General features: G+C 28.0%; 1 protein-coding gene across 1 annotated transcript in view; it reads right to left on the bottom strand.

Moving 5' to 3' along the window:
• LOC127155037 (probable phospholipid-transporting ATPase IIA) overlaps positions 1 to 14,084 on the bottom strand; it is a 75,488-nt gene that overhangs the window by 33,560 nt on the left and 27,844 nt on the right. Inside the window, exons 13-17 of the mRNA XM_051096986.1 lie at positions 11,971 to 12,083; positions 9,926 to 10,135; positions 4,955 to 5,116; positions 2,479 to 2,571; positions 2,261 to 2,344 (exon numbers count right to left, since the gene is read on the bottom strand). Coding sequence (XP_050952943.1) covers positions 2,261 to 2,344; positions 2,479 to 2,571; positions 4,955 to 5,116; positions 9,926 to 10,135; positions 11,971 to 12,083 — 662 coding nt within the window. The remainder of the gene's footprint in view (positions 1 to 2,260; positions 2,345 to 2,478; positions 2,572 to 4,954; positions 5,117 to 9,925; positions 10,136 to 11,970; positions 12,084 to 14,084) is intronic.

Below are 14,084 nucleotides of genomic sequence, written 5' to 3'. Positions count from 1 at the left end.
TTTTTTTGATAGAAGTTAATAGTTTTAATTCAGCAATGATGTGTTAAATTGATGAAAAGGGATAGTAAAGACTAATATCGTTAGAAAACATTTTAATATATACAGTAATATACACAGTTTTGAACTTTTACTTATCAAAGATCCTGAAAAAAGCATTAAGCAGCACAACCGTTTCCAAAATGTATAATAAATCAGCATAATAGAATGATTTCTAAAGGATCATGTGACTGGAGTAATGATGCTGAAAATTCAGTTTGCATCACAAGAATAAAATACATTTAAAGTATATTAAAATATAAAATCACTATTTTAAATTGCAATAATATTTTAAAATATTACTGTATTAATGTATATACACCATTCAAAAGTTTTAATGTTTTTCAAAAACCTCTTTTCTTCTTATCAAGGCTGTACTTGAAAAATATAGAAAAAAAACAGTAATATTGTCAAATATTATTGCAATTTAAAATAGTGGTTTTCTATTTTATATACTATAAAACAGATATTATTCCTGTGATGCAAAGCTGAATTTTCAGCATCATTACTCCAGTCTTCAGTGTCACATGATCCTTCAGAAATCATTCTAATATGCTGATTTGGAATGTTTTGAAACCCGTGATACATTTTTCAGGATTCTTTGATGTATAAAACATTAAAAAGAACGGCATTTATTTAAAATAGAAATCTTTTGTAACAATATACACTACTGTTCAAAGTTTGGAGTCAGTCTTTATTTTCTTTCTTTCTTTCTTTCTTTGAAAGAAATTAATACTTTTATTCAGCAAGGATGTGTTAAATTGATAAAAATAATAGTAAAGACTTATATTGTTAGAAAAGATTTCTATTTTGAATAAATGGTGTTCTTTTTAACTTTTTATTGATCCTGAAAAAAGTATCACAGGTTCCAAAATAATATTAAGCAGCACAACTATTTCCAACACTGGTAATAAATCAGCATATTAGAACGATTTCTGAAAGATCATTAACACTGAAGACTGCAGTAATGGCTGATGAAAATTCAGCATTTGATCACAAAAATAATTTATATTTTAAAGTATATTAAAATAGAAAACTGTTATTTTAAATTGCAATAATATTTCACAATATTACTTTTTTTCTGTATTTTTAATCAGATAAACACAGCTTTATCGATCCCAAACTTTTGAACGGAAGTGTATACACATATATACACATACATACATACATACATACATACATACATACATATATATGTATGTGTCTGTGTGTGTGTGTGTGTGTGTGTGTACTTGTTTTTGCTACATTGTGGGGACCAAATGTCCCCACAAGGATAGTAAAACCTGACATTTTTGACATTGTGGGGACTGGCTTGAGGTCCCCATGGGTACAAAAGCTTATAAATCATACAGAATGAGTTTTTTTGAGAAAGTAAAAATGCAGAAAGTTTTCTGTAAGGGTTAGGTTTAGGGGTAGGGTTGGGGTAAGGGGATAGAAAATACAGTGTGGACAGTATAAAAACCATTGCACCTACGGAGAGTCCCCACAAGGATAATAAACCAGACGTGTGTGTGTGTGTGTGTGTGTGTGTGTGTGTTCCAACTCAATGTAACTTTAATGAGCATAAGAGACTTCTTAAAAAACATTAAAAATCGTACTGATCCAAACTTTTTAATGGCAGTGCATATTATACAAATTACATTTTTAAAATGTTATAAAACATTTCTAATTCAAATAAATCTTAACTTTCCAAATATAAAAAAAAATCTGAAAAAAGTGTCAGATGGTTTGCAAAAAAATACGATGCAGCACAACGGTTTTCAACACTGATAATAATAATAATAATAATAATAATAATAAAAAAATAAATGTTTCTTGAGCAGCAAATCAGCATATTAGAATGATTTTTGAAGGATCATGTGATACTGACGCCTGGAGTAATGATGCTGAAAATTCAGCTTTGCATCACAGAAATAAATGACAAGTTAAACTACATTCAAATTAAAAACACAACTTTTAAATTGTAATAATATTTCACCATGTATTTTAACCATGGTCTTGGTAAGCACAGCAGATTTCTTTTAAAAACATTATAAAATCTAAATGACCTCAATCTTTTGAACGATAGTGTAAAATGGTAAGCGGTGAATGATAATTTTCCTTCCATGTTTTTTGGGCCAAGGCCTTAAACACCATTTATTAATACACTAATCTATCAGCAATTATTCACCCCGGGATTTTGTTCCACAGCAAACTTTCTAATGACTAAGCGTTGGAAACTCACCTCGAAATCTTGGTATTGTTCTTCTGTTAGTGATTTTTTGGCTACCACCAGCACCCTCAAGCCTTCCCGGGCCATATTTCCACACTGATAACGAGAGCAGAAAACAAAAAAATTCCCAACATGAAAGTCAGAAAGTTTCTTGACATAAGCATGACGTCCACTTAAAATCATTTCATATTTGTTGACGTTCAAACAAAAAGAAATAAACATGAAATTACCTCCTCCTCCAGCCAGTCGTTGTATTGAACAATGCCGGCCATCACCACATCAGCACCTTTCATGTAAAACGTGATCTCTCCTGTGGATTCATCCTAACAAACATGAGCAGAATATGTTTTGTTATTTAATAATTTATTATTTATGTACAGACATATACAGTTAAGTCAGATATCAAAATCAATGATACTCAATGTACCAAGTGAAACAGGAAAAGTTCACAGCTGAGCAGGACAGTCTATGTTGTTTTTTCCAAGCATTTATTTTGGGTTTCCTTGATTGTCCTTGAAGGTGTTTTAAAAGGATTCTACAGAGGAAACCAGGTTCAGTTGCTGGTTTCCTCAAACACTGATACAGGCTTCGGTCCAGGCCAACAACAATAGCCGAGAGCTCGTACGGGGAGAGTTAGTCATCAAGCCCAGGGCAGGGTCACAACTTTCTCAGATAACACTCAGTCTAGTCATATCATTTTTTTGGTCTGATCTTCAATTATCGTATTGTTTTAAAGGGTAAGCACAAACTAGATTTTCACATTTTCTGGCGTAAATGCCTGCGCAAAACTCAAGACCCACCTTGAAGGAATGATATTTTGGGCGTGACTTTCCCGTTTATTGTTTTTCAGGCAAAACTCTGAAGTAAAGTAGCGTAACAGCCCACGTCTCCAGAACTAACCACATGATTTGAAGCGCCATTCATGAATAAAGCACAAATGATGCAGAACAAGTTATGTTCCTGAGGTTAATACTTATGGTTAGGGGTTTGTACAAATCATTAACCCTCAGTACACCAAAAAACTTGTAATAGTTATTTACCTTTTAAGTAAAAAAATAAATGAATGAATGAATAAATGAATGAATGAATAACTAATTAAATAATTAATTTAAAAAAAAATTATTCTCAATAAATAAAAAGTATATAGTAATGTATATATATGTTTTCCATTCATTCATTCATTCATTCATTCATTCATTCATTCAATCATTCATTCATTCATTCATTCATTCCTCCCCCCAACCTTAAATTATTAATCCTCTATATATAAAAATTAGTAATACTTATTCACCATTTAGGTTAATAAATAAATAAATAAATAAAATTTATATTCCTTTTTTCCCTTAAATTAAAATTTTCAACAATGCAATATAAAAACATAAAAACTTGCATACAAAATATAAAAAAATAAATAAATGTGTGTGTGTGTGTGTGTGTGTGTACACACACACACACATATATACATACATATACATACATACATTTTATATATATATATATATAAAATATAAATATATAAATATATAATATATATATATATATATATATATATATTCAGTTTTTCCCTTAATTTTTTTAATCATTAAATACGTAAATATAGAAATATAAAAACATATAGAATATAATTATATACAAAATTAAATATACAAAAACTAGTGGTAGTTAAGCTCAACTTTTGGGTTAAAAAATACATTTTATATATAATTTTATACATATATACACACACACACACACACACCTTAAATTAAAATTTTAAATCAATAAATATATAAATATAAAAAGTTACATATACAAAATCTAAACAATTAAATATATAGTAGTAGTTATGCTCACATTTTTGGGTTAATAAATCAATATATATATAGAGAGATAGATAGATAGATAGATAGATAGACATATATATATATATATATATTCATTTATTTTTCCTTAAATTACATTTTAAACCAAAATTCATGTTTGTTTGTAACACTTTAATTCCTATAATATAAATTAATAAACTAATCAAATAAAATTAATAAACCAAGATTTAAAAATGCTATATAAATAATACCTTATTATATGCATAAACAAATGTTAACAAATTAAAAAAGTACGAATACATAGTTTCTCAATTATTATAAGGTCAACCTGCATGTAATTGGACACGAATTAGGAAAAAAAGTAAAAAATAAATAAATAAATATTAAGAAAATAATAAAAAAAAAAAAAAAAAAAAAAAAAAAAAAAGTAAATAGTAAAAAATAGTATAAAAAATTAAAAAGGCAAAAAGTAAATTTTTTATTTGCCATTTCATAATTTTTGTGAAATTTACAAGCGATTTGAGTGAAAATTCAAAATAAAAGTAATTTTTTTTAGTATATCCATTAAACATTACAAAACACATAATAAATACAGAAACTATCATAATAAATACAGTAGTGAAAATTCTTCTATTTGGTGTTTTTCTAATGTAAAGCACACTTTTTTTATTATTATTTTTATTATTTTTTTATTATTTTTTAAATTTTATTATTTATGTATATAAAATATTATATATATATATATATATATATATACACACTGATTTCTTTATTTATTTTACAATTTTATTATTTTATTTGATTAATCCAGGGGTTTTTTTTTGGTTCCCTTCTGCATGTCAGACAGTTCATGTTAATGGAGTTTAGGGACAGTTGCGTTTCTGTGTCCGGATGCGATACTCACTCGCACTATGATGCCCATGCGCTTGCTCTCGTAGGTAAAAGGGAAAATCTGCAGGATGGTGAAGTTCAGTATTTGTCCACTAGGTGTCCTCAACTGCATTGAAGACTGATCTCTACCGACCAGCGTCAGACCGACACTCTCCGTCCACTGAACCAGAGACACCTAGTGCAGGAGAGAGACAAATCGAAGGAGAAATGACCATATATGAAACCGCTCTGCATATGCAAACTCCTGAATTTCATGAAACAAATGTCATAAACAGGAAGCAATTTGCAAAAGCAGTTTTTCAATCTGATTTCTTAAGCAAATTACTTAAACGTGTCACGTGCTGTTTACTTAAACAAAAAACAAAATCAAAATCAAACACCGAACCATTACGTTTTCCATTTCCTGCAACAGTTTTTTCGGATGTGTGGTGGAGAAAATGCAAGTATGCAACGGGCCACCAATTATAAACATGTTCTCTTCTGGGAACATGTGAAGATAAAGGCAAACCAGATGCCATCCATTAGTGTGACGCTGAAGGGGGGTATTTCTGGGAGGCAGAAGTTATTGCCCAATAACTTCCAGACCAAGGGTTACAGAGAGATCAAAAAACCCGATTTCTTATGCCCTCCCTGACTAGCTGCTAATAACATATCTCACAGTATCCAGATGGGCGGACTGCCGCCCCAAAAAACAGCCCTCGCTGTTACAAACCAACAAATGAGGCTTATCCAACCTGTGTACAGAAAAAGTAATGCCACTCTGAAGCATTTTGAGAAGACCTTGTTCAAACTATTTTCCCCTTAATTTTTGGAATTTTGTATTAAATATTGAATTAAATAATACAGCAGTAAAAAGATTTTTATATTGTTTTCAATTTGTGAGACTAATTTTTAAGTAAAAAAATATATATATATTTTATAGAATTATATTTATAAAATATTTTAGTTTTTTCTTTTATGTTAAAAAAATATTTAATATTTACAAATATTATTTATGTATTTATTTATTTTAAGACATGTTTTATTAAATAATTGATTAATTAAGTAACAGTACAGTACACGTTATTTTTAATTTTTTTATAATGTGTGTTTTTAAATTTTTTTTTATTAGGTACTTAAATGTTTTAAGTTAAAAAAAAAAAAAAAAAAAAAAAACAAGGTCTTTATTTTTTCCCCAAAAGTATAAAATATAATAATATTAAATATAATATAATTTAATAAAAATATATACCCTCATACATATGTATATGTATTTTTATTACATATTTATTTACTACTTAAAATATTATTCAATGTATTTATTTATTTATTTATTACACACACACAAACACACACACACACACACACACACACACATATATATATATATATATATTTTTTTTTAGTGTTTTTTGAATTCTGAATTGAAATAAAAGTACCTACATTTTTTAAGTTAAAAAAAAAAAATCTTAGGTCTTTATTTTTTCCTGCAAAAGTAACAAATATAATTATATTACATATATACAAATAAAAACATTTGTACAATTGTCTTTTTTAAAATATTATGTATTTACTTATTTCTTATATTTATTTATTATATGTATATTTTTTTCTTATTACTGTTTTCAATTCAGAGCACAAATTGCTTAAGTAATAAAAAACCTAGGTCTATATACATATATACATATAGTTTAAAAAAAGGGTCTTTATTTTTACCACAGAAGTATAAAACATTATTATTATATATTATATACTATATATCTAAAAAAAAAAAAAAAAAAAAATATATATATATATATATATATATATACACACACACACATATATATATATATATATATGTGTATACACACACACACACACACACACATATATATATATATATATATATATATACGCACACATATATATACACATACACACACACACACACACGTATACATATGTGTCTTTTTCTTTTAAAAATATTTATTATTTAAAACATTATTTATGTACAGGTATTTATTTACTTATTATTTATTTATTTATTATTAATTATTTATTTATTTTTTCAAAATCTGAATAATTTTTTAAAGTACTTCAATTAAGTTTAAAAAAAAAAAAATAGGTCTTTATTTTTACCCCAAAAGTATAAAATTATAATAATTGTATGTAAATATATGTATAAAAATATTAATATAAATATATATTAAAAAATATATAAACTTATACAAATGTGTACAAATTATTTTTTTTGTTTATTTATTATTAAATTACTGAATAATTAAATAACAGAACAGTACAAATTATTTTCAATATCATAAATGTTTTCAATTTCTAAATTAAAATTAATTTACAGACATGCAGGAACGATGTTGCCACATGATGAGAAAACCATCAAACAGGAAATTACATCACACAGCAAACTAACCTCCTTATGAGTTTGTCAATGTCTTTTAAAAAGATCCGATAATTTTATACTTTTAAATCACAGGTTAGTTCTAGGTTAATTCGGACTGTCAAATGGTTTAAATTATTAACAAAAAAAAAAAAAAAAAAAAAGTTTGACTAATTCGACTAATATTTAATGACATTTTAAGTTATGCGTGTATTAAAATAGATTTCCTTTAATATCATATTAGAAAGCATGGCTAGAGAAGCAACAATCATCTCTAAAACAATACTAGATCAGTGTGTCATGCCTTCCCGAAAAACGTTGGGCTTCTGCAACAGAATACGTACATGCGTTTAGTCAGCGTCTCTATGAACGCACATACAGTCAGTGTGGTGGTATGCAGTGGTTAAAACCAAACCAGTAACGGTGCCTACATAACCACAGCATGGCTCAATTGATCACTGTATGCGTCACTCGCTCCTGGCCCCGATGATTTGGTTCTGATGCCCAGAAATGTTCAAATATGAGACAGCACATCTGCAGAAGTGATCGGCTGCAGAAGAGAATACGCCAAATGCTCGACTCATCATTCGGAAATATTTTAATACCTGAGCAGGGGGCAATGAAATATGTGTTAACTCAGAAACTAATAATTTAAATTGAAATTAAGGATAACTTCAGTGCATTAGAGAAAGAGTTACGCAGCACAATTATTCTTTAAACCAGAGTGCCAAATGGAGGATACTGACCTTAGTCAGAGTAGACGGCATGAGTAGTTCGACAAAAATGAAAATGAGGCTGTACAGGACAAAAGTACATGTCATTTAACCCCATTTAATTCAGCAGTTTCCTTAATATTTCTGCAAATGTTTGTCTTGTGTCATGGAAACGTCAAACAATATATTTTTTTTTACAATTTTTTCTTAAAATAAATTTTTCTATGTTCATGTTCATGTTTTATGAGCATCATGCTTTATTGTTCATTTATTTCTCATGTAAATTCTCTGGTTTAACAAATGCTATTTATGTATTTTTTTAATAGATTTAAATATATTTATTTTTGACAGCTGTGTAAATCAATGTAAAAAACATAAATCGTTTAAAATTTTAAAAAAATTTCTTTAAAGAAACTTGTCTGCTCATGCTTAATAAATGTTACGTTTTTTAATCATCCAAATGTTTGTGTATTTATGTTATTTAAATGCTTATGTTTTATGAGCATTAAATATTTTAATTATTCATATGTTCATGTATTTGTTATTTAAATGCTCAGGTTTTATGTACCTTTTTCCCCTTTTTTTATGTATTTATACAACCGTTTACAAACTGACATCCTTGTAAGTGACTGGAAAAAACATGTCACAAACTCATACACAAGAATGCTTTTTCTACTATTTACACAACACAAACCATTTTTTAAAAAAAAAATTGTTGTGCTTGTGTTTTATAAATGTTATTCACATTTTTCAATTATTCAAATGATTACATACTTATGTTATTTAAACATGATTTATGACTGCTTTTTTATTTTTTTAAATAATTAAATTGCATTAAATGTATCAAAAGTGACAGTAAAGACATTAATAATGTTACAAAATATTTCTATTTTAAATAAATGCTTTTATTTTTTCTGAATTCTTTGAAGAACAGAAAGTTAAAAACAATGCTTTCTATTCCTCAAAGAATTTAGAAAAAACAATAATTTAAATATTTTAAAATCTATTTTAAAAATATTTAAATTAATATATTTAAAATATGAATGTGTTCTTTATTTCCTAATGAAATCCATTTTATTTTTTCCCCAAATTACTTTTTTTTTCTCCACATTCCCCCCAGTTTTAATTTTTCTGGATTCGTTTTTTTCTTCTTTTTTTCAGTTTAAATTTTTCTAGACTCTGTTTCAATGGTTAAACAAAAAGAAAAAAAAGACATCAAAAAGCATGTCTAATTAAATTAAATCATGAAACTTGCACAATTTAACACCAATTCATTAAAGTTTATTAAAAATTACGTTTTTAAGGCCCTATGAATTTTTTTTTTTAATTCAGTTTTATTTTTTATTTTTTTTAACAAATTCTGTGTTGTCCATTGATTCTCCTGATTCCATTTTAATGGTTTCATTAAATTTTAATAGTCAAAAGCCTGTCTAATTAATTGAAACTTGTTTTTGTTTTTTTAAATTATTTATTTACTTATTTATTTATTTACAGAAAAACTGTGCTGTGGATTTAATTTTTGGTAATTTTTTTGTTGTTGTAAAAATTCCTTAAAAAATAATGTTCTAATAATTTTATTAGTAGTAGCAAACCGAAGTAAACTAAACTTTCATTTTGACGGGTTACTTTGAAGACCTTTCAGTTTCTGTTTGCATATGATATATGACGATAGCTTTTCTTAAAAAAAAAAAAAAAATGCTGTTCTGGAGATTATGTTTATGTGTTCATGTACTCATATATTGAGGCGGCAGAAGGGCAGAGACATGCAGAACATGCAGGATTCATATTTAAATAGTATTTTTGCAGCGTAATATTCACAGACACTAGTCCATATCATGATCTGATTTATGTGTGCTGACCTACTTTTGATTTATATTGATTTTAGAATGAATTATCATAAATGAGACTGTGGTACCTCATCCGGACTGGAGGCCTGGTAAACCCTGCATGTGTCTTCATAGTGCATTTCAGCTTCCGCCTGATCCGTCACACCGTTGGACTCGTATACCGGAGTCACGTTGTGCACCAGTGCGATGGCCTTCACCGCCTCGTGCACTCGACTGCTGATGGTCTTCCTCACTTTGGTGGCGCCCGGTGCACGAGAGGCCTGCATGTCTTGAGGAGGCTGTGGAGATCACATTTAACATGACAGTGAATAATCCGAATGCTGAAAATATTACTGTTTTTACTATATTTTCGATCAAATAAATGCAGCTTTGGTAAGCAGAATAGACAAGTTTTTCCTCCACCATGCCTGTCACAATGCATTATGGGATTGTTTTCTCCACTAAGAACATAAGTGATGCTTAATATAGTATATAATATAGTCATAATAAGGTAACTCAAACACATCTGTAAAACAACATACTCATTTTTGTTTATATGTAAAGTGTAAAGACAATACATAGTGCACATATAAAGATTCATTCTCGTTATTTTAGTTCTCTAGGACCAGATTTGAAGCTTCATGAGCAATTCAGGTTTCACAAAATGATCAAAATATCCATGTCTCTGACTGCTAATAAACCTAATATCCTGAAAAAAGACTCATAAACGCTCCCAGATGTGTTACATATATGAACAATTACCGTCAGCGCTGAGCTACTATTTATAGAGCGCACATTTCCGAGGACTAATGACAGAGTTTGTAAGTTCGTATATAAGCTATTGAGAGGCCGGAGTACTAGTAACCCCGGTTTCCTGCCTCGGTGACCTTTGGTGTCAAACAGACAGAACATATCAGTGAGAGGTGAAAGGGACTCATTTTACAAGGACTTTGCTCTGTTTGCTGGACAAAAGCTCAACAATTGTGCTTTGTGAAGGCTTTTCTAAATCATACAAGTCATAAGTCATACAGTGACGGGCTGCATCCCAATCCGCATATTAAATGTGGGTGGTATGACCAAAATCATATATTACAGATAAATTTGCGCTATGAAGTATTTAAATTTATGCATTTTGCATTTGCATATATTTGATACAGCAAAAACAGTACATTTTTGAAATATTTTTGCTATTTATAATAACCGTTTTCCATTTTAACATATCTTTGCTAAATAAAAGTAGTAATTTCTATAATTTACCCCCCCACCCTTCTAAAAAAATAAATAAATAAAATAAAATAAAATAAAATCTCGCTCTTTTGAATGCTAGTGTATAATGTTACAAAAGCTTTTTATTTCAGATAAATGCTGATCTTTGGATCTTTCTATTCAAAGAATAGAAGTACTCAACTATTAAATATCGATAATGATAATAAAAATGTTTCTTGAACAGCAAATCAGACTATTAGAATGATTTCTCAAGGATCATGTGACTGAAATAATGATGCTGAAAATTTAGCTTTGATCACAGGAATAAATTACATTTTAAAATATATATTCAAATAGAAAGCATCTATTTTAAATAGTAAAAATATTTCACAAAAATATTGCCAACATTTTGAAATTCTATATTAATATGACAAAAATAAATATACAAAAATTAAGAATTAAAATACAAAATATAAAATTAAAATTATATAGAAAAAATAATTATTCTATAATTATTATTTATTTATTGATACATTTTATTTTTAAAACAATTTTGTATTGTATTATATAATTACTGTATTATATAATAATACAATAATTATATAAAATAAAAAAAATAAATATTACTACAGCAATATTTAGTGTAGAGTATAGTAAAGTATAGTAAAAAAAAATGTGCAGAGAAAAATAATAAAGTTTACAGTACAAGTGTAAAATTACAATACTAATTTTTATGGACGTCTTACTCATTTTGAAATGTTTAAACCATCAAATGCTTCTCATTACAGGTTTGCAAAGATGTTTTGTGCATGTTGCATCATTGTACCTTTGCACAAATTACACATACATTGTCATACTTTGCCCAGAAACTGGGTCTACATGAATTGGATGCATGCTCAGTTTGGCATGCAGTGAATTCTGGGAATACCTGAGTGTAAGCGCTGAACACGTGACTCTGCACTTCATCCATGGAGTCCATCCCATACGCCACAGTTCCAAGATGGAGACGTCTGAACACCATCTCATTCTGAGTGAGGGTTCCTGTGAAAACCATTAACATTAGACGAGGACGAACCATCCTGCCTAAACAAACAGACCTGCTTATATAATTACAAGTATACGTGGCCATTTTAACAGATGTTTTAGTAGTAATCCGTGTTGTTGAGGTTTTATGTTCAAAATGTTTTATGTTATTTGAAATAAAATTGAATTAATATAAAAAACAAAAATATACGATAAACCTGATTTTTAAAATTATTTTAAATAAAAAAAATTAAATAAAATGAGCATAGCTGAAGTTCTAAAATGAATAAATCTGAATTTAAAAAAAGCTAAACAGAAATCTAAATAAAAAAAAAAAAATATATATATATATATATATATATATATATATATATATATATTAAAACAAAATTAATTTAAATAAAAATATAAAAAAATAAAAGCTCATTCAAAATATTAAATATTAAATTATATATTAAATTAATTATTTTCAATTATATATTATATAAGAGTATATAAATAACGCTACAGTGACACTAGTAACATTTACTGGTACAGTTCCTATCAAATAAAATGAGATCATTCAATTACTTGTTTATTTTTAAACATTAACTGGAATGAAATAAAGCATAAAAAACTTAAAGTGAAAAACCTAATTTTTGAATGAAAATTAGAAATGTTGCCATGGCATCTAAGTTTAAAGTTCTAAAATTACTAAATCTGAAATGTAAAAAAATAATAATAATAATAAATAAATAAATATTTTAACAAGTAACAAAATTGACAAAGGACAACACTAAATTATTAAAACCTTAAGAAAAAAATTAATTAAAATGAAAACATGAAAATTAAAATATTAAATATTAAATTATATATAAAATTCATTTATTAAATTAAATATTAAATTATATAACAGCATATAAATAATACTAAAACAACACTGGTAACATTTACAGGTACAGCTCCTATCAAATAAAACAAGAGCAAATGTCAAGATCAAAGGCACAACAAGGTAATTATAGTTATAGTTAAAAAAAATAAATAAATATTACTTGTTTATTTTTAAATAACATTAACTGGAATAAAATATATTATATACAATACTTAAAAGTTAACTTTAATAACTAAATCTGAAATAAAATATATAAATAAATAAATAAAAAGAAATATTTTTAAAAAAGTGATCAAAATGACAAAGGACAAAACTAAAGGATTAAAACCTAAAGAAAAATTTAAAATTAGCATAAAAATATAAATATTAAGGCTAATTTGAAATATTTCAAACAACACTGTTTCCCAACTGTCATAGTTTATGGATTCAGTCTTGGTGTCAGTGTGGTTCAAACCTACAATCTTTCGTTTACCAGCCCAGAACACATTTTTGCTGTAAAATCTAGTTGCAATATCTTACATACTATTTTATAAATAGGCGGTATACAGTATACACTACACAGTATGCAAAACACTAGTAATTGATTTCGAACACAACCAATAAAAGAGTAAAATCTGTGAAAGGAAACAACCCCTAACAACCTCCCCTGATCGACATGCACTTCCTGCAGCCAAAACCCTCAAACTAAACAATATTAACACTAATGGCTTGTTAATGACAAAGAGCTTCAGGATCGTTTCCTGACACCTCACGCGTCGGCCGCTTTTAAACAGAGCCTCTCGGTAGTATTTCAGTCAGGCGTCGCTGCTCTACCCCTTACATTACGATGACCTCTGACCTCCTTTATTCACTGCCTCGGTCAAGCTACATCAGCGTCCGTGTGGGAAACAGGCTGTAATTTTACAGGCGGTCGAATGCATAAATTTGAAGGGTAGCGCCGGCTGAGTCTGTGTGGTAAGCGTGTGAGGATGAGAACCTTCAGCTCGTTTCTGATTTAAGGCCGTAATAAGTGGCATGTCTGCGCTGTCGGCACACAAGTTTAAGCTCCGTGGTAAGAGCCTCGGCTACCTGTGAGCTACTGGGGGAAACTTTTAAAAACACTTCAACGCTATCAGCTCTCAAACACACCAGCGTAATGCTCTCATTTC

This window comes from Labeo rohita, chromosome 23, assembly GCF_022985175.1.
Source record: "Labeo rohita strain BAU-BD-2019 chromosome 23, IGBB_LRoh.1.0, whole genome shotgun sequence".
Taxonomy (NCBI): domain Eukaryota; kingdom Metazoa; phylum Chordata; class Actinopteri; order Cypriniformes; family Cyprinidae; genus Labeo; species Labeo rohita.
Note: the sequence above shows the minus strand (reverse complement) of the source record. Positions and strands in the feature narration are given on the sequence as shown.